This window comes from Bombus vosnesenskii, unplaced genomic scaffold (assembly GCF_011952255.1).
Source record: "Bombus vosnesenskii isolate JDL3184/JDL3185 unplaced genomic scaffold, Bvos_JDL3184-5_v1.1 scf7180000016275, whole genome shotgun sequence".
In the NCBI taxonomy this organism is placed as follows: Eukaryota; Metazoa; Arthropoda; class Insecta; order Hymenoptera; family Apidae; genus Bombus; species Bombus vosnesenskii.
The window spans coordinates 827,036-849,573 of NW_022884344.1; the positions used below are offsets into that span (position 1 = coordinate 827,036).

Below are 22,538 nucleotides of genomic sequence, written 5' to 3' on the forward strand. Positions count from 1 at the left end.
AATTTAATTTGTAAATACATAAACTTGCTGCGTAGAGTGAAACTGAAGAAAATAATTTCTATAGAAAATGTCGAAGAAAATGTTACAACTTACAAAATAATGTATCTAAATAAAATTGTTGAAAGTATGTTGCCAGATAGAGATATCTATAATTTCGTTTCAAAATTTATAAATATACACTAAAGTTTGTATACCTATTTAAAGAATTTCTTATCTTTAATCTTAAGTTGTACATTATATAATTTCTTTAGAAACATTACAAGCATACTTTCCTTAACATAAGTTTATGGATGATTTTATTTATACATTACAATCAGATGTACACTTTATATAAAATGTAAAAAAATCTAGTTTTTAATCAAGGACAGACTCGAAACGTTAAATAAATCAACTGAAAAGTGTAATCACTATAGATCTCTGAATTAATCCATTTCTGATCTATTTTGATCTATTTTTGTAACTATGTATACTACGTACATCACGTAAAACTATATTCGTACTCTAAAAATTTCATATTTCAAAATATACTATCTCTTATCTGCTGCAACAATGACATAAATATATATGTATACAATGTGCAACTGTGCAACGTTTCGTTAATACTGACGTACGTATGAACCGGTCACAGAACAAATTGTTTAACTCAGTTTCTCGAAATTTTTGAAATGTCAGTACCAGAGCACTTGATTCGTGCTTATCTTATATAGTTTCAATTTTCTCTGTCTTAATTTTGTCGAGTTAACTGGTTTGGCAAATAAGCGGCTCCTAATCTGCCATCGATCTTTCCTTCCAAGTTATGGATTGTATGAAAAAATTATTTTGTAATATATGTACAAGCACCGATGATTATGTATTTAATCTTAATTTAATTTTATCTATTTAATTTTAGGTCAAGTTTTTAAGTCCCTTAATATTATCAGGCCTGTAAGTATGAAACCGGAATTTGTCTATAGATGGCCCTAGCTGATAATGTAGTTATCACTAAAATGCGTCATTGATGCCAAAAGTCTTTGTTGACATCTCGCAAACATTTTCGGCTCAGAACAATACAAGTTTCATACAACAGCGTAGTTTGTAATAGCGTCGAACATGTCAAATTTTGTGCCTGGAAACTACGATTTGCGGACAGCATTGATTTTCTGTTACCACTCGAAGAAAACTGCTGCAGAATCGCATCGAATGCTCGTCGAAGCTTACGGTGAGCATACTCTTGGTAAATCACAGTGCTTTGAGTGGTTTAAAAAATTCAGAAGTGGCAATTTTGACGCGAGGAACGAAGAACGTGGAAGACCACCGAAAAAGTTTCGAAACAGCGAATTGCAAGCATCGTTGGGCGAGGATGACGCTCAAACGCAACAACAACTCGCTGATCGATTAAACGTGACACGAGAAGCCGTCTCCATACGTTTGAAAGCCATGGGAAAGATGCAGAAGGTGGGAAAATGGGTTCCTCACGAACCGAATGAAAGACAGCAGGAAAACCGAAAAACCACTTGCGAAATGCTGCTCGCCAGATACAAAAGAAAGTCGTTTCTCCACCGAATTGTGACTGGCGATGAAAAGTGGATATATTTTGAGAATCCTAAGCGTAAAAGATCATGGGTAGCTCCAGGCGAACCACCGACATCGACTACAAGACCAAATCGCTATGGACGGAAGACAATGCTCTGTGTTTGGTGGGATCAGAAGGGTGTGATCTATTACGAGCTGTTAAAACCTGGCGAAACCGTTAATACCGAGCGCTACCGACGACAAACGATCGATTTGAATCGAGCTTTGCGTGAAAAACGACCAGAATATCAAAAAAGGCGACACAAAGTAACTTTGCTTCGTGATAATGCACCATCGCATACAGCAAAACCGGTGAAGGAAACGATCGAAGCGTTCAGTTGGGAAATACTTTCGCACGCGGCTTACTCACCAGACTTGGCTCCGTCCGATTACTATTTATTTGCATCGATGGGACACGCACTTTCTGACCAGCACTTCGCTTCTTACGAAAATGTACGAAAATGGCTCGATGACTGGTTTGCCTCAAAAGAGCGACAGTTTTTTTGGCGTGGCATCCACCAATTGCCAGACAGGTGGGAAAAATGTATAGCTAGCGATGGGCAATACTTCGAATAAAATATTTTTAATCATTTTCGTACAATAAACGTGTATATACAAAAATTCCGGTTTCACATTTACATGCCTGATATGTCCTTTTTTGATAAATTATATCTACAATTTATTGATTCCGTAAAAAAAATGATAACCGTTCGATCGAAGCACATTATGTTCAGTTATATAGTCGTAGAACATATTGACTAAATATCCATATTCTTATGAACAATAATGTACAATATGTACTATTTGTATATTTATAAATAAAAGTTTATATAAGAAAATTGCAGTATTTATAGATTGAAATACTATTATATTATATCATATAAAGTAAAAATTAAAAAATAAAGCTGCAATAGAACTTTAACGTATCTCTTACTTCCATTATTTATAGAATATTCAATTTTCACCGAATCTCAATTTTATTTGTGTAACGAAGTATGCGTTTTAATAAAATATTCTACAAAATATCATTATTCAATCTTTAAAATCGTTTCGATGTTTTATGGACTAACGGAGAAGTCTCTTCATGAAAATTAACCAAGAGATTTAATTTACGAACGTTCGATCTTATATATTTTTATACTTTTAAATGAATGAATATGCAAGTTTAAAATTCTCGATTCTTGAAACCACTCAACTTTATACCGAGCCAATTTTACTTGTTGAAGTTACTTTCAGAATTTTTAGTACAATATTAGTGAAGATTGAAAATTTGTGGACATTAAGATATATTTTTCTAGATCTTGTGTATCGTATACAACGTTAACAAATGAATTGTGATATTTAAGTATCTACGAATAAGCGAAAATCAATGAACATTGAAATTATTTTAATTATAAATCATAATAAAATTATAATATAGTTTCAACAAAATTATAAAATCATTCACGAACAATAAAAATCAGTTTATCTAAACTCATAGTTATAATTATGTAGTTTAGTATAAAAAATTATTAAACTATACCAAGAATCTGAAACAAAATTCGTACTTACTTGTTCTGCCTTTAGAGTGAGCTCTATGAAGATCTGTTGTAGTTTCTCATTCACAAAATTTATACAAAATTGTTCGAAACCATTTTTTTCAAAAATCTCAAATCCGTAAATATCCAAAATTCCAATTTCAAGACCCTCGGTATTGGTTTCCATAGCTGAATTAATTTTCTGCAAACATTAATATACAAGGTTAATACTCATACAGAAGTTAATATTTTAATTTACTTGTAAAATTGTAAATTCTGACATTAAAGTTTTCTAAGATTGTGGTAGAATATATATACATAAAATTAGAGAACTGTATTTGTTTTTAAAAACAGAAATCTTCAATTAATTAATACATATACATACGGAAATGCCAAGTAACATCAAAATATTCAGATTTGCAAGGTAAATGGCAATGAATTCGTAGCAAACTGTTATCCTTTATTAAGCTCGGAATTGATCAGAGTAAAGTTATTACGGAAATTATTTTCCACTAAAGTTATAAACTTAAAAAATAATATCTTAAGCTGAAAATTAAAATCTTCCTCTTACAAAAATAAATTTATAGTCTAATATATAGTAGATAGTATATAGTATATAATAACAAAGTAATAAAATTCATTGTTTCTTTACAAAGTGAAAAACTATTTGTATTACTAACAAAAGAACTAGAATGTTCGAATAATAGAACTATCACTTTTCTGATATTAAATTTCGTTTGTTCAAATGAATGTTCAGAGAGCAAGGAAGATATTCTGATAATGGAGGCTCTAAGGATTTCTTTAAATATCAAATATTCTTTGATATAAATACTTGCCGCTTTTTTTTATAAAAATTACCAAGTTTATAGTATAAAATCTAAATACTATAAAAAATATAGTATAAAATCTAAATATGAACGTTATAACAAATCAAACGCATATGACAACTACTATATGAAATTTAGATTTCAACTGGATAAAATATTTTTAAGACATGTACCGTTGATTAATTGTTAATATAGAAATATATATACTTACTTTAACCAGATAATCAAAGAGTCTAGCATAGATATCCTTTGCCAATGCATCCCTAGTATAGGCAGCTTGTTCTACGTTTAATGTAACATCAACGCTTTCAGATTGACTTCCCCATTTCGATTCAAACTGACGTGATATTAATTTTTGAGATAGCTGCTTTACTGAAATCTCGAGCAAATGGGATGGAAAATCAAGGTCTGAAATATATAAACGATATGTAATAAATGCTTCGTTTCGTGTATTAGTAATCTAATCTGTTCAGCCAAGCAACTAACCCATCGTATCGTATGCAGTGAGTCAGATACAGGCAGTCACAAAAGTCTACACACATTTTAATTAATGATCGACCTAGTACACGCGTATAACAAATCTTCGAATTTATTTGTCTCAGAAACGAAGCATCTTGTACAAAAATGTTATTCTACATTTTTTACTTATTCTCACGTGCGATCCGGAAGTAGCCATATTCAAATACATTTGATAAATTTTTCTCGAAACTCGGTCTTCTCGAAAACAAAACCTCGAACAAAAAGGTCTATTTTCTAGATAGGCACATGCAATATAAGAAAATTGCAAGTTGTCGAAAAACAGACAGACAAATACAACCTTATTTGTATCACGTTATAATATAAAGCTTAGCTTGAAACTTTGTTTCTTCCTATTCATTTCTTATAGTAAAATGATTTGCCACTATTTCATAACAATCGTGACTGCATATTACTATCATATCAACAACGTTTATCATTCTTTCGGTTCCAAGTTCCAAGTAGAGAAAATATAATTAAGGAAAAAAAATTTACAAGCCCCGTACACGTACATCGCGCGAATTCAGGCATCCAAAATAAACATCAACGCGTTAACTACATTTTACAAATAACAATATAAGTTATAACACTGATTGGGAAAGAAAGATACATTTTAAGTAGCTTGGAATTTGCCTTTGATAACCGAACATGTATAATGTATACATACATGTAAATATACACGCATAACTGTATATTTAACGCAATATCTACCTTTTTAATGACTTAAAGATTGCTGTTTTACTTGTATTTCGCGTATTCGTGCATATATTTAGAATATAAATAGTATACATATGTGCAGTGACCGAAATAATATTAGGTTCACCCGTGGTTTAATGATAGTAAGTAAAAATATGCGAAAAGATGTTTATTCAGCTGTACTATTATCATTAGTTCGGCCACTATGTATACACGAAGAAAAGAGGGCTATATTCTTAATTATTCTATAAGCAATTTGTTTTCAACAAAGTCATAACTTTCAAGGTTTCCATCTTTAGCTATAACTTTCTTCATTAATCCGTACTTACATCGTTTATCAGCGATTTGTGAATAATTTCCGTTCTCGACAAATTGAATATTTCCTATGTGAAGTATTCCCGCAACGAGTCTGAAAATATCAGTTACTTCGGAATCGCCCATCGCCATTATGTTCAATGCTGAAACGAATAAAATAACGATCGATAATTTAAGATAAGGGGAAACGTAAGAATATAAGAATAAATTTCTAAACACTAGCAACTGTTATCAATGGACGAGATATTATCGTATTATTATGAGAACTGTAAGTTTTTAATTTTCATTTTATTTTAGGAGTAGCACTTCTAGCGATATAATTCTTCTAGCGACGATTCCTTTAACGACCAAAAATAAGACCTACGGTAGACTACCAGGTATGTAAATGTGAAACCGGAATTTTTGTATATACACGTTTATTGTACGAAAATGATTAAAAATATTTTATTCGAAGTATTGCCCATCTCTAGCTATACATTTTTCCCACCTGTCTGGCAATTGGTGGATGCCACGCCAAAAAAAACTGTCGCTCTTTTGAGGCAAACCAGTCATCGAGCCATTTTCGTATATTTTCGTAAGAAGCGAAGTGCTGGTCAGAAAGTGCGTGTCCCATCGATGCAAATAAATAGTAATCGGACGGAGCCAAGTTTGGTGAGTAAGCCGCGTGCGAAAGTATTTCCCAACTGAACGCTTCGATCGTTTCCTTGACCGGTTTTGCTGTATGTGATGGTGCATTATCACGAATACAAAATTACTTTGTGTTGCCTTTTTTGATATTCTGGTCGTTTTTCACGCAAAGCTTCATTCAAATCGATCATTTGTTGTCGGTAGCGCTCGGTATTAACGGTTTCGCCAGGTTTTAACAGCTCATAATAGATCACACCCTTTTGAGCCCACCAAACACAGAGCATTGTCTTACGCCCATAGCGATTTGGTCTTGTAGTCGATGTCGGTGGTTCGCCTGGAGCTACCCATGATCTTTTACGCTTAGGATTCTCAAAATATATCCACTTTTCATCGCCAGTCACAATTCGGTGGAGAAACGACTTTCTTTTGTATCTGGCGAGCAGCATTTCGCAAGTGGTTTTTCGGTTTTGCTGCTGTCTTTCATTCGGTTCGTGTGGAACCCATTTTCCCACCTTCTGGATCTTCCCATGGCTTTCAAACGTATGGAGACGGCTTCTCGTGTCACGTTTAATCGATCAGCGAGTTGTTGCGTTTGAGCGTCATCCTCGTCCAACGATGCTTGCAATTCGCTGTCACGAAACTTTTTCGGTGGTCTTCCACGTTCTTCGTTCCTTGCGTCAAAATTGCCACTTCTGAATTTTTTAAACCACTCAAAGCACTGTGATTTACCAAGCTCATTTGCATGCTCACCGTAAGCTTCGACGAGCATTCGATGCGATTCTGCAGCAGTTTTCTTCGGATGGTAACAGAAAATCAATGCTGTCCGCAAATCGTAGTTTCCAGGCACAAAATTTGACATGTTCGACGCTATTACAAACTACGCTGTTGTATGAAACTTGTATTGTTCTGAGTCGAAAATGTTTGCGAGATGTCAACAAAGACTTTTGGCATCAATGACGCAGTTTCGTGATAACTACATTATCAGCTAGGGCCACCTATAGGCAAATTCCGGTTTCATACTTACAGACTTGATACATTGTGGTATCTTCAGAACATATACAAAATCGGGTACGCAAATTTTTACCTTTTAAAGTTGCTTCAAAATCGTGAACGTCGTTTACGTCATCGACTTTATGCCCTTCGCCATAATTGAGGTAGTGATAATAATCAACATCCATCAATCCAAGTTCAGCTGAAAAATAAAGGTTTACATACATAATAATAATAAATAAAGCATAGAAACAACAACTATTCAGTCGTGGACAAAAATAAATAGATAAGTGGTGGAAGTAGCTATGAATGAAGATTAATCGAACTAGTACTACTGTTATACAGGGTGGTTGGTAACTGGTGGTACAAGCGGAAAGGGGGTGATTCTACGCGAAAAAAGAAGTCGAAAATATAGAATAAACATTTTTCGTTTGAGGCTTTGTTTTCGAGAAAATCGACTTTGAATTTTGGCTCGGTACGCGTGCACTTTATCGCGTCTCGTTATAACGGATCTCACTGTAGATCGTTGTCTCGATGGAAAAATTAAAAAAAAAAAAAAATTCGCGTAGAATCACCCCTTTTCCGCTTGTACCGCCAGTTACCAACCACCCTGTATAATTAAGCTTTATTTATTATGCATCCTTACAGTATATAGTTTATTTAATAGATAATTGAAATTTATATTTAGATATCTTTCTATACAGACGTATTCAAGGAAACTTCATTCATACCTATTTTCGCACTCTGTCCACTTATTTTTGTCTCCGCCTGTATCGCGTCAAGGTTCATGCTATACAATGTGGTGTTCACTGTATCGGTCTGCGTGATGTTTTTTGTCATGTAATCCGATATAAAAGTCCAATATAAGATAAAAAAATCCGATAAAAAGGTAGTTAATAAAAATAAATTCTATTAAAACGAATAACAGGAAGCAAACATTCTTGAAATACTGCTTTCTCATGACAACATTCAAGATTACGTAAAATTTTCTAAAATAAAGTTACACGATTCTTTCTAAATATTACATTGCTAAAAGCCTAACAATTTTTGTTCACGTAATACTAAAAATTTGTAGCAGTGAAAATAATGCTCCATATAGCTCAGACAAGTTATATCTCTCTCTTAATTGCGCTTAACGAACAATACGAGGAAAGAAATGTATAATTCAAAAAGTTTCCTGTAACTTTCCTGTAAGTTTTCTTCGAAATGCGGTTTATGTGTAAAATATACGATTGCCCAATCTTTTCTTCGTAGGAAATTTATCATACGATTTAAAAAAGGTATACAAATAAATATCAACACGTACAACTTAAAATAATGTTACAAATAAATGAACAATTTTTTAGTGCAATATGTTGCAAACGCTATGTGTATAGCTTGTTCGTTATTTCTCGTAAGACGTTGATGAGTCATTCGTACTTTATACGATGCAAAATTAATGATAACTTATCATAAAACGGAAACTGTACAATTTCACACGCCGTAAACGGTAACAGAAAAGGAAAGTATTCAAGTTTTTGCGGTTCGTAACGAAAAAGACTTTGCAGATCATTAGAGTGAATACCTTGTATGAGACATGAGGTATGACTAAAATAAAATATAACAAATAAATTTGTAATTATCCCACCAACGATAATAAGAAAGATTATTTGATATTTACATTTCATTTGCCGGTTTGCACCTGTTACAAGTTGATAAAATACATGAAAATTTCTTTCATCGATATTATGACAAGTGACTCTCGATTTTTCTAACAAAAAGTTCGAAATCTTTCCCCCGCTTGGTTGGCCACTAGGACCGAATTGCATTTCTACATATTTCCCCTGAAAGAAATATATTTTTAAAAAATGCTTGCTTATTTTCCTAAGGATATTTATTTTCTACTTTCATTTAAATTAGTGACAAAACTAATGGCTAAAATAAAATAAATAAGTAACGAAAATAAATAATCTTAATAAAATAAAAGGAATCTAGAATGAAACGTACAAATCTGCTACTGTTATTGTTCCGCATAGTTTTCGCATTGCCAAAAGCTTCTAAAAGAGGATTAGATTCCAAAATGACGTTTTTTACTTTTTGCACGTGTGTACCACCACCACTAATCTTCGCGATGTATGACATAATGTATTTTGCTGAAACTGTTTTACCAGCACCTGATTCTCCACTGTAAAATCGAAATAAATAAAATAATTTGATTACGCATTATTTTCTGCCGACTACAAACATTATTGTTTATTTAGTATTGCGAGGGTAAAATTGCCAGACTTTCGAAGAATACGTCGAAGTACATATTGTATGTACACGAGTACAGTGCACAGTTACATACATTATTATACGTACATAGCACTATCTCTGTATCTGCTGCTTTGTATCAGCGAGGATGATTTGAATATCATGGTGATTTATTCTGTGAAAATACGAACCATTTATAAAGCTTGAAAATACCTAAGCTATCTCTTCTTAACGATAATTTCTAATCGTACGACAGATTTTTAACAAGAAGTTGTCTTATTTCTCGTTACGTTCAGCAAATCTAGCAATCCTTACGACCTACGAAACAGATTGACTTTCTATGTATAATTATTTTGTATACTTACTCTCTAAACTCTAGAAGCAATTAACACCGATACTTTTATAATATACTAAGAAATTTTATTTTAACGTGTCACGAATCGGAAAGTATACTAGTTTTGATAAAAGACAACTTACAATTTGTCAGGAAGAAAAAGGCAAAAATTATATAGTGAAATTACAAAATTATTAATATTAATCGTAGCAGATATAAAGGCCGTATTGAACTTAAGAAACAAAGAAGACAACCACTTTTTTGCCAAAAATCTATTCTACGTGCGATTAAACGTTATTCTTATTAACGAATTATTTATGTATTTCCAAGCTGTGATAAATGATTCGTATTCTTGTAGGACCAATTTGTCTACTCGCAATATTATCAAAGGTACTTCTATCGTGAAATAGCTAAAACCTATGATTCACAACAATAATCTCATTCCACAGTATCAGTTTACATTTCGATAACAACATTCTGTGATGGAGCAAATAGGAAATAATCTTGAAGAAAGCAAGATATGCCTTTATAGATATTGGCCAAGGTTTTTTATATCGCGTTTGGCGCAAAGAATTACTTTATAAATTAAATATAGTCTCATATACAACTACTACCTACTACCTGCTACCTACTATACACCTGTATGCTACTGATATTTCGTTTAAGCGAAAGAGATTTTCATATCAATTACAATAGCAGATTGCAACAGTAAGTCGTAGCATATACAAGCTGGTGCGCTCCAAGCATTTTCGGACAGCAGATCTCCCTACGATCAATAACGCACTAATAGATCCTTCGTATATATATATAAACCATTACACATTAACGGAACATATAAATACATACATAAAACAATAAAAACGATATCTCCGTCTAAAGTAATAATACGTCCATTGTCTTTTTCATTTTATACAACATCTTTCTTCTCAAATTGTAGTTATTTTTAATTATTAAGCAGCTAAGGAAATTTAAGCACTTGGCATATTTTAAACCTCATAGAGCAAAATAATTATTTTAGAAGCACTATTTTCATGCAAGGACATATATTTTACCTGATGATAACACATTGATTTTCCTTATCGATTAACATATTTCTGTACATATTGTCTGCTAATCCATAAATATGTGGAGGATTTTCATATGGTACCTGAAACAGATGAAAATTGATTTAATCGCAAGTATCGTAAATTAAAATCTTTTCATACGATTATGACGTTTATAATTTATATACTACATAAATTACGTACGCTTGTTACTTACCGCACCCTGGTAAATTTCTATTTCCCTATCTCCAAAATATGGCATTTGCTTAAAAGGATTAATCGATACTAATACAGGACCAATACATGTCTAATAGCTATTAAGGAAATTAATATGATCTTATTTGCAACATCAAAATCAGAAGCGTAACATAATAACATAGATCGTTTTATGACGTTTTCAGCAACGAAAAGGTTAATTTACTATTTTCTAGTTTATTATACAAATCTTTCTTATACAGATTTGCCGTTGAAAGTATCATCGCTTAAAAATAGTATCTCTTCCTTTAACATTTTAATCTTTTACACTATTAATCTTTTGTACTTCCTTAAACCAAAAGTTTACATATCTGATGTTGATAATGTATTCTTAAAACCATAAATTTCTTCTCGGTCATCTTATTCCGTAAATATCCAGGAGCTTCGGTGTATTATACACGTGTACATTATTAAATTTCTTACCGTAATCTTAATATATCTTAATATAATATTCTTTAATACATATATATTAAACATTACATTATATTAGATATTTCAATTATACATATAATACGTATAACGATATATTCCTTAGAATAAAGAATTATTGCTGTTGTAACAATTATTTAAGGATACGAATATATAGTCATCCATGTATCTCTTTCGAAGATTTTCGGTAATAGCATCCTCGGTAATTTTCGGGAGCAAAACCATATCATCCACTCCGGAAACTTTAACATTTTGACTCTGCCAATGATACATCTGAAACAAAAATAATATTTTCTGCATTGGCCATATGTCTGAAAATTTGTTGTGTCTTATTTATGCTACTCCTTGTAAAATTTATTAAACGATCAGTGGAAATCGCGCTCTGTATCATCATCAATCTATAAGTCGTCTGATACTTGCTTATTTTGAGCAAAAAGATTGCTACAATGTAGAAACGATGAATAATTCGGAGACATCCCGCATATATGTATGTAACCGTTCTTTAACTTTAGTTTTAAGAACGTTATATGAAATATTTTTAATGTTCTATATACGCATAAATACAATACTATCCACAGAAGCATTTGCAGTTCGTAAGTATATTTGAGTAGGCTTGTTTCAATAATTCAAATAATCAAAGGAGAAATACAGTTGAACTTCGTTTATCCGAACATGTGAAGGGACAAATCGTTCGAATAATAGGCTTAATTATGAGTTCATATAACTGAACAGTATAGCTAAACAAAGACTGGTTTGCATAAAGTATAAACGAGGTGCGGATAAGCAAAGTTCCACTGTACATAACGAGCACGATACGTGAAAACCTAACGTAAACATAACGCGACGCATCGATGACGGCTCACCTATGCATAGCAGCCATCGACATCTACATTTCACGATACGTGTTACAATGTATACAAATCTGTATCGACGAATGAAATCAGGATCAACTTGTATCGACGCAGAAAACAGGATTCCCTTCGGACGTCGTTTCAGCGTTGCTTCTATTCGCTCAAAATTACATACATCTGCATTTACGGCAATTTGTCCAACCCAGACTTAATCTTTGTCTTTTGTTTATATCTATAATTTATATAGCCAGTATCTGTATACATTTACCGAGTTGACGTTTTTATTGCAACATATGCATACGTGAGATTATGATTATTATTAGGATACTGACCTTGATAACATATGTATGTATATCAAAATCGTTGGAATCGATGAGACCTGCCTTTTCTATATATATACGCAATTGTTCTCCTTTTCTTTCTGTCAGAACAAAATCTATGAAAAGTGTTTTTATCGAAGATATCTTTCGGGAGAATATTCCAGTAACCGCGTATAATAAAGAACGAACGGACTCCATATATTCTTACATAGCAAAGTAACGTTAACAGCGACAATTATTTCTTTCAAGGCATATTCCACCTCGTCCAATTTATTGAGTTCAAGGTAACAAATTATACCGTGCTAAACACAGATAACCGGCTTTTCAATGTTGTCAATATTTCTTCAAGAGTTATGTTCGTCATCGTTTTAAACATTGCATGTGAAGCTAAAAAAAATATGCATATATATATATTATATATACATATAAATTCATATATTCAAATATAAAATTCTTATTTATTTTAATCTAATAAGAATAAAAATTTTAATAATTTTTCATTAGAATAATCAAAATAAGATCCTGTTTTGATATAGAAAGTAAAAAAGCATTTATCTATATTAGGAAACTTAAACGATTTAATCATGACTGCAAAGTCTTATTAAACTTCGCTTTTATATAACTTATTTTTAATGAAATTTAATGAATTTAAATTAAATTACGGGTATCGTTTATTACTACTTTTTTTTTTAATAATATGCCTCGAATAAAAGCCGATATTTTTATTCAAAATAAGCAGATATACTTTATATTCTTCTATTAACTAAAATCTTTTGCATACTATTTTATTCCCTTAGGGAAAAAGTCTTTTGTACTGTTTACTTTAAATTTTCCCGAACAATTATAACATCTGGATCATACATGCAATAATATGCATATATATAGGTGCAATATATATTGTTTATATAATGATTGCATTATAGAAATATTAATCTAGTCTATATTTAATCGAATGAAATTCAATAGAATTATCTGTAAGAAGACAACAAAAAACCGTAAAAAAACAACCAAGTAATAAATTACAATTTATAAATAATTATCTGCATGAAAGTTCTAGGAGCATACAAGCAGTGTGTTTACCCTACCTTTATGTATATTATAGATTGTTTTTATTAAATATTTTATTAAAAATCTTGTTTATTTATTTCCCTATCCGTTATGAGGTATGCAATGAGAAAAAACAATTGGCAAAAAATATATTATACAGATTACATGTAATTGTTTATTTACAATCTATTTGACTTTTCAATGATATAATATAATCAATTCTAATGATATAAATATACCTCTTTATATAACTGTTATATATAATATATTGATATAACTAATAAGAGTACGATGTCTTGTATAAGATCCAGTCCTAACCATACAAAATAAATTTGAATTAATTTGGACTTGATCAAATATGATATAATTATGAATTAAATATTTCAATCCAATAATTGTTAGAATTGAAATCTAAAAAGTAAATAACAATCATTATACATAAAACAAACTATTTTAATAATTAAGAGACACATCTCCTTTATTAATGTTTCAATACATTAAACTTAAAACTCATTCAAAACTGGAAATATAATGGATACTATATATAATTTATACATACTTATAAATATGTAAGAAATTACTTCCTTATGTAGTAAATGCATAGTTTCTACCAAACTATGGTAAAGGCAATCACAATACAAATGGGGTATAATCTTATCAAGGCAAAGTTATCTTATCGTACAAATAGATATCTTATAAACTTTAATAACTGAAAAAGTTTATGCTATAATTTTTGTATAGAATCTACTAACTGATTAGTTAACAAGAAACTAAAATCTTGCTCTATTTATTCCTCTGACAATGAATAAGTGAAATCATTTTGAAGTATATATTTACTAAACTCTTGAACAACATAAATCATTTATAACATAATAAAGGTACTTATGTACGAGTTTGTATGAGTTCTATTAATATATTGCCCCAGAGTTCCAATTATCTTATTCACAATTCATCCATATTATTTATATCATTTTCAACTGTATATACATGTATGTATAATATCATTTTAAGTATTTAATATTTGTGATAAAATAGATAGCCTGAAATAAAGTTATTTAGACAAATTGATTTTAACTTTGTTTGCAAAAAAGAAACATAAATGTCCATAATCATTTTATATTTGAAATGCCACTATATTGCAACTGTTAGTTAAAAATCATTAGTACTGATCATTAAAACAATAACTTATAACTTACAAGAGCATAATAGAATGTTTCACTGCAATTGTATGCTTTAATGGATCGTACTCTTATTCTTTTTAAATTCTCTTCTTTGTAACTCCCTATCGCTTCTTTAAAATAAGAAAGAGAAATGATCTAACTTCTAAACTCAGGGATAAACTAAATAGATAAATATAATAGTACCTTAAAAATAGTATTTCTACTTGTGGTATTATTTCAATCATTTACTATTAGAGAGCTTATAGGCCTAGCATACGTGCTTAGACTTGTGTATGATATAAAAATGGAGAAAGTTTATCGGTGATAATTTAGAATATCAAGGAAATAAATCGTTGTTTTTTACCATTGTTTTTTACCATTTATGCTTAATCTTCTTTTTACATTATAACAAACAATTAATCCTTTTCTGTAGAAATACATAAATCTATTTTATATTTGGTTTATTATCCTATTATAACCTTAGATAATAGGAAAATTTATTTTCATTAATAACATTTTATTTATTATTAATACTAATATAAACACCAATAGTGATTAAAAATGTCTACATAATTTTACCTTCACTCAGCAAAATCCTGTGTCCATATTTATTTGATTATTAACAAAATGTTTAGACGAAATGAATAAACAATTATAATGCATTTGATTATACAATGTACACGATTATCAAGGTTGAAAAAGTAAACATGAATTGTTTTCGACACTTACCGCGCTTGGTAAATGATAAACACCTGCTTGTTTCTTCTTTACAACTATTTGGATATAAGAAAATATACAAAAGAAGCACTCACATAAATACAATAAATAATTTCACTAGCATCATATTATACAAATACAGGCACAAATATCACAATATATCATCACGAGACATAAATTTCAACATTTAAAGTTTACAATCGCGAAACAGACCCGATCGTATCACGGTCTGACAAATACTAGTTGGTTAGCCGGTGAGTCAGTGCGCCTGTCACAGAACTGCTATGATAGCATGATACGTCAGACTTACTCAGAACCACGCTCTTCGTTTGTAATCGTTCAAGAATGCTTCTCATTGCGTATTTTATACGAATGCTACAGCTTTTCTATTATATCTTTAATTCGTATGCCTCGTTTATTTAGATACTTATAATATTAATTGAGATACTTTTGACATGAATACACCGTTTGACTGTAAGAGTAGGTATCTGAAGGAATCGATGAATGAATAGTTTTAACAGTAAAGATGTAGGCACGTGAGCTCGTAGCCAATGTCATCGTTTCTAACGGTGTCACGCCGATAAAGTCAGTAACAGGTGGCATTTTTACACTCTGTTACACTTAACGCGCTGAAAACGATGCAGCAATTGTGAGATTTTTCATCTGCAAAGTAAATACATACCTACATCAACTTAGACGCTCATTTGTAGTAGTAGAAAGTAGAGAGTCGTAAACTTTCATTCGTAGATATTTCAAATATTTCCAATAATTACAAGAACTGTGCTAAAAACACATATACATAATATAAAACGTGAATCTTGAAAAATTTCATTTAACAAAATTAATCGGTATTTATCTATAATTCGTAAAAATGTTTAATTGTACTTTGCTTTAACGAATCAGAATTACTTTTTCAATTAAATCAAATGTTGGAAATTAATTCATAAGATTGAAAATACATTTGTGATAACTAGACAGCGGATGTTCATGTATTAATGGGAAATCTTTATGCAGATGTTCCGTTTCTTTAGTAACTTAGTACCAAAAATATGAAATTGTATCAAAATCTGCAGTCTAGTGTTGTTCGTTTCTGCAAAATAGCGATATACCGATATGATTGCAATTAATTAATCGTTTTTATTCTTACAAATTGTTTCATCTATTTACAAGTATAATTTGAATAATCTTGTACATAAATAATTTCAGTGACGAAGGAAATACAATTTAACTCGACTATGTTGCGTTTGCGTCAAAATCCCATACAAATCAGACGTAAGTATCGTTTATTTCTCTGTGGCTTTTGTTTTACGGTTCGAAGAATACTTGCACTGAAATTTTCGAATCTATTCTTTTCGTAGCATCGAATGAATCACTTACAAGCAATAGTTAGATCATAAGATGAAGTTAATCGAGACGTTCAGCAAATATCGGCGTGACTTAGAGTTACTGAAATCAGAGAAAATGCGGCTAAATAGTAAAAGTCACATGCTCGGACTCAAACGATAGACAGGTGGTGAAACAGATTAAACTATTATACTGTTATTTTGCCGAAAAGATTTATTTTCATCTTTGCTTACGACATCTATCCGTCATTTCTGCAATTGAGAGAGAATTTTCATCGATTAATAAAATATGATAACAGACGGAACTTAGCGTTTGATAGTTTTTACATTGCTGTCGTTAAGGAAGCAGAAAGAAAATCTAAAAAATGATATCAGGGCTAAATGAACAAAGATAAGTAGTTTATCATGGCGATAAGTGGTAACTACAATAAACATATATAACACGGAGAAACTAGAAATAAGTTATTGAGTGACACACTGAGTGACACGATGTTTGGAAAGTTAAGTGCACGCTTGATCATGATGTTCTTGGTCTCGATGCTGTTAGTCATGGGCATTGCTGTGCCAGGAACCCTTGCCAGAGATGGATTTCCTTACTATGATCAGACCCAGTTGAACGCAACTATTGCAGCATTGGTACACAGCAATGGACCTGTGACACAAGTCAGTGAGACACTCGATCATTCGAGTTTCTCGATTAGATTTGCCAACGACTTGCATATCCAACTTCCATGCGATTTTGGCCGCCATTATTATAAAAATGTCAACACTTGTGTGTCGACGTCCAAAATGGTGATAATTTACGATCATTGCCAGGTAATATTGTTTTCTATATTTTTTAATGCTTTATACTTCACAAAGGCGTTAAATTACGTATTACATGAATATGAAATGTATCGTTTTCAATATCGTTCATTTCTAGTGCCTTAATTTAGAGAAGCAAAGTTTATAAAGCGCTATAATTATATGTATTATCCTTGTACCCAGTTTCCAACGATATCAATTAAACCATCTCCGATCGCTAAATCGAATTTTAACATTTTTCCTCTTTGAATTTTAGTAGGTCGAGCAATAAATAGACTGTTTTCAATAATAGTAGAATTAATTAGAAGTACGGTAAATGGGAATATTATAAATTTCGCTATACGTAGATATATTTCGAAAATGTGCGGTAAATTGTATTTTTGTTCGTGTTTTAAATACCCATATCGCTACTTACGATTCTTTGCTAGATTTTTTTATGTTCTTGAAACACCTTTCAAGATTTTATACTGTCTGTGTTCGCGAAAAATAACATTTCCCTAAGAAAACGAAAAAACGAATAATCGGAATAGATTTAATATACAGTGTAGGATAATAGATAAGATGTTACAACGATAGAAACTATTAATATAAAATATTTTATTAATTTCCACTTAATCTACTATATATTTGTTATTGAGAATACGTCTTCTTTCAATTACCTCTACAACTAATCATATTTTTGTAACGTTTAATAATTATTTGTACCGAGTGTGAAAAGATATATACCTTTCATAGCATATCTAATCTTCTCTATTTCAAAACATCAAACTTACGACTAAACTAATAAAGTATTCCGTTTACACACATAATCGTGTTTGCAGTGTTTCATTTGAGGAAATCTCTCGGGAATCAAGCTAATCGAGTCTTCTTTTTACTAATTTCTTAATTTCATTATGCTCGTACGCAATTAATATTTTTACTTCTTAAGAAATGAACGACTTACTTCCACAAGTTCATTCACGTGCAAAAAATTAGCCTAAATAATAGAAAATTTTAAGGTAAAGTTGTAAGATGTAATATAAATTGTTAATTCGTATTTTATGCTAAAATAACTCTTCGTATTTTAATGGTTGTACGATATAATATTCACAATTCGAGCATTTATTTAGACATTAAAAGTGTCGTTCTAACCTTTTACTTGGAGGTTAAAAATATTATTCTAAACTGTTTTGAGATACGGTTCATTTATTGCAAAATTACCATATAAATTTTATATTTATAAGATGTATTTAATTTACCTTTACGATTCTAATTACTTGTTTTTCTGTGTCTATAGTTTTCAATGCGGCCAGATTGCTGGAACGAGATGCCTTTCTGCTTCCTCGACAGCACAAAGAACGATGTCTATGGCGAAGATAACTGCCTGCCCTATTTTAAACTCAACAAAGACCTATGCCGGTGTGAACTCAAGAAATGATAATCATCATCATCATCATACGTGTTCTAACATAGATATAATGTCAAACAGATAGCTAATTTATGAGGATAATGAAATATAATAAACTCCTTTATCGTATTACAGAATACAAGTTCCATTTCATTCGTTACACTTCTCGCAAACAACGTTAAAAATTGCATCTTATTTATTATATCCACGTTATTTTTAGTATTTACGAATTTACAATATCCATTTGGTATATTATTTCGCGAGATTCGGGTTGGGTTCGGGTTCGAGTGCTACGACCACCAGTATGACCGGAAGAAAAAGCTATTACTTTAAATATTCTATAAAGGGCATTGGCCCAGATAATTTTATCCTTAAATTTAACGAATAATTTGAGAAAATAATTGACTAGACGAGTAGGTACACGGAGATTTGTTTCAAGAGAGTCTTGAAAAACATGTGCTGCAAAACTAAAAGAGTCACGCCGGGACCTTGAGGACAAGGGGAGTCGTCACTTCCCGGGAGAGGACGCCGGGTAGTGTCGGATTCGTACCGGCTAAAACCTCCATGGTGATCGTCCTGACGATTGGTAGGACAATCCAGAGGCCATCTATCTTTATTCGTAGTACTCCTTCGTCTTCTCCCTGATGGAGTAATCAGGGAGTCATCCTGTTGATTGGTCCTGTAGGAAGTGTAGTTGGAGCTAGATGAAAAGAGAATTCGTGTTTCGTCCCGGGACTACCGGTGGACTCGTCAGTAAGGCTATACCCGCTAGTCCCTGACTTAGACGTAGAAGGAGTCTCGCTAGGTGCGGTATTTGTATCGTGACATCGTATATTCGACCGCTAGCGAGACAGACAGACTCGTTGTCGTCGTAGTAGTCCTCTGGTGTTGGCGGTTGGTACCCGCGGATCGCCCGGGAGGTGCTACGACCGCGTTGATGCCTCGACCTGTCAGCGTCCTGTTGGTACCAATCCGCCACAGACCGTTAGGGGAGACCACTCCTCCTGAAGATACATAGAAAGACTGTGGCCAAATTGTTTGTAATCGCTTATTTCCATCTTCACCGTGGAAATACCTGTTTCTTGGATAATCTTCCCGCGTTTTTTCATGTTTGTATCGAAGGCTGCGTCTCATAGGTGATAAGTAGTTGAAATGAAAATAATTCTAAAGATCTAATATCATGTTATCGTTCAAATCTGCATAAAAAAAATGGACACGTACGATGGAACTAGTATTCCAGTAATTATACGTTATTACGTATTAATTATTTATTATCGAATTACATATTAAGGATTTGTTTCAGAATATAGAGTTAGTCCCTTGCATACGAGGATCATGATCTCATAACGATCTTACACAGGTGACACTGCGATTTGGGAAGTATAGACGTGTTTCTAAAACGAAAATTTTTACTTTTTTTTTTGCGCATCAAACAGTATGTATAAAAATTGTGAACAAGTTGATATTTATTTTCTAAAATAAGAAATATTACTATTGCAGATTTCCACCATTTCAAATGTATATTTCGCTCTTAAAAGCTGCCTTTACTGCCAAATTCGGTTTTAAGAACGGTATCTTTACTTTCTTACTTTAATTATACTATGTTCTATAAAATTATCCATAAAAATTAAAAATAAAGGTAAAAATTAAACCTAAACATGTAAGCTTTGCTTATTATCATTCCAAGTACCATATCAATTCACATATTACATAATTCCAGTTGTATGGAAAGGCTGTATAATAAATATTATAAAAATGTTTTATGTTTTGTCTTAGTGCTTTATTTCTTTTTATTTATCGAGTACTACTGTGTTTTGACATGCTATACATTTGACTTTTCACATAAAATAATTTACAAGTTAATTAATTTTTTTCCATATTATATTGGCAAGAATTGTCATTGCTTTTATAACTTTAATATATTGTAGTCAGTATTTTTTAATAGTAACGAATAAAATAAATTAAATTTACTTTAGTACAACATTACATAACAATACAAATATGAAAACGTTTTTATGTTGGAACATATATACAAAGTATCTCGAAATTAAGCAACGAATATAATTATAATAATTTGATTAAAGGTATATTGCACTTAATTTAATATAAGTACAAAAAGAGAAAGAAAGAGAGAGAGAATTTCATAACATTGAAACTTCATTTCTTAACACATTGCGTACGGGTTACGAGATATCTCAATGTTTTCATGTTTTCATGTTTTTCGACTGAATCGATGACTTAGCAACCAGAGGCAAATGTTTTTGTTATGTTACCAGTATAACGAAGCCTTGCGTTCTTGTGACAAATAATTAGCAAAAAAACTGAATGTTAACATTCTAAGCATGTAAAAACAATCAGTCAGTATAGCCAGTACATCAGTAGATCTGTGCCGATAAAAAATGTGTGCGCTAAGGGAGCCTGAGAGCGCGTTAAGCACGCAGAGCGCCGTACGCAATGTGTTAACTTAATTTAGATATTTCACTGTTCCAATTTTATATTTTAAAATAAACATATACACTGTACTAATTTAATTATATCAATCGTCTTAAGAATATGTTATTTATTAAACTATTAATTCAATATTGTTTAAATAATTATTACGAGATACGCTGCATATTCACAACTCTATGTGGTACATACACATGTCTTATAATTATTAATCTTGTATATACACAATTTACCGCTCTCACGTACAGATATAAATATTTGCAGACATTGAAATAATAAATTATTGCTACATTAGTCATAGAAATCGGACATTTTCTGTTATGATATTCGATAAATTAGTACTAAAATAGATACAGCGAAGTAAAGAAAATTTAACAGTCACTTTTCAATATTGCAGTTCGATATTTTTCGGTACGTTTTGTGTTATATATATGTCCTAACAATTACCAAGAATATTGAAAAATTTTCATTATTTTAAAATATTGTAAAGCTTTATTATGTACAATAACATTCACTATATAAGGATTAGAAACGCATGAAAGATAACAAAAACGATTCTTAGCTTATTTAAAATTTTTTCATTATCTTTTATATGTTATTACTGAAATCAAATGTGTATGCTTTGCACACATATTAACATTAAAAGTAAAATTCAGTACTTTTTTACCACCAAACTGAATTTATGGAACATGAAGTACAATCTATTTTGTATGTGCATATTTCATGAAAGCATTGCTTTCTATGTATTTGATGATCGATTATGGCAGTTACATTGAGTATGATATGCCTGCACCAATCCCATTATATTATGTTAACTAAGTTTTATTAGCTTAGATTTCTTTACTTTGTAAAGTAACAGTTGCTTAGTACTTTTTGAGTATTATTTTTATATGTATATCATAAAATTGTTAAATAAAAATAAATTTTACATTGCAAGGCAAAAGAATTATATGCACATTGCATACTTATTCTTTACTTATTCTCTGATGTTACAGTTTCTTAGTAGCCATATTAATGACATTAATGAAAAATTAATTATAGAAATTCTTTTAGAAAATTAATTAAATAAATCCGTTTTATCACATGTGTGTGTATATATATATATGTATACAGGGCAGGGCTGGAGGAA

The 22,538-nt window shown here is 31.2% G+C and overlaps 2 protein-coding genes and 2 long non-coding RNA genes across 6 annotated transcripts in view; 2 read left to right on the top strand and 2 right to left on the bottom strand.

The window, feature by feature from the left end:
* The window catches only part of LOC117242653 (unconventional myosin-If-like), a 42,948-nt gene extending 27,237 nt beyond the window's left edge, over positions 1–15,711 (bottom strand). The window contains exons 1-10 of one of the 3 annotated variants that reach the window (XM_033509502.1): positions 15,440–15,711; positions 11,480–11,605; positions 10,866–10,955; positions 10,658–10,752; positions 9,026–9,203; positions 8,700–8,862; positions 7,134–7,241; positions 5,437–5,565; positions 4,107–4,303; positions 3,103–3,270 (exon numbers count right to left, since the gene is read on the bottom strand). In XM_033509502.1, coding sequence (XP_033365393.1) covers positions 3,103–3,270; positions 4,107–4,303; positions 5,437–5,565; positions 7,134–7,241; positions 8,700–8,862; positions 9,026–9,203; positions 10,658–10,752; positions 10,866–10,955; positions 11,480–11,605 — 1,254 coding nt within the window. In that variant the 5' untranslated portion in view covers positions 15,440–15,711. Of the gene's footprint in view, positions 1–3,102; positions 3,271–4,106; positions 4,304–5,436; positions 5,566–7,133; positions 7,242–8,699; positions 8,863–9,025; positions 9,204–10,657; positions 10,753–10,865; positions 10,956–11,479; positions 11,606–12,515; positions 12,827–15,439 lie in introns of those variants that run through there. The other 2 variants (XM_033509501.1, XM_033509500.1) reach the window with 2 other exon arrangements.
* Positions 15,712–15,841: 130 nt separating this feature from the next.
* Positions 15,842–16,884, top strand: LOC117242695. The gene is made up of 3 exons (XR_004495319.1): positions 15,842–16,097; positions 16,634–16,699; positions 16,786–16,884. It is a non-coding gene; the product is annotated as an uncharacterized LOC117242695 (long non-coding RNA).
* Positions 16,788–18,905, bottom strand: LOC117242699. Its single transcript, XR_004495323.1, has 3 exons — positions 18,813–18,905; positions 17,368–17,422; positions 16,788–16,873 (listed from the first exon to the last, which is right to left on the bottom strand). It is a non-coding gene; the product is annotated as an uncharacterized LOC117242699 (long non-coding RNA).
* LOC117242686 lies at positions 17,245–19,139 on the top strand. Its single transcript, XM_033509580.1, has 2 exons — positions 17,245–17,586; positions 18,851–19,139. The coding sequence occupies exons 1-2, from the start codon at positions 17,260–17,262 to the stop codon at positions 18,989–18,991; spliced, it is 468 nt and encodes a 155-aa protein (XP_033365471.1). The 5' UTR covers positions 17,245–17,259; the 3' UTR covers positions 18,992–19,139.
* Positions 19,140–22,538: the final 3,399 nt, after the last annotated feature.

Excerpts from the sequence above, each read along its gene's own strand:
- LOC117242686 (XM_033509580.1), top strand. The coding sequence starts at position 17,260 with ATGTTTGGAAAGTTAAGTGCACGCTTGATCATGATGTTCTTGGTCTCG. Across the intron at positions 17,587-18,850 it reads TAATTTACGATCATTGCCAG|TTTTCAATGCGGCCAGATTG; the intron begins GTAATATTGTTT and ends CTGTGTCTATAG.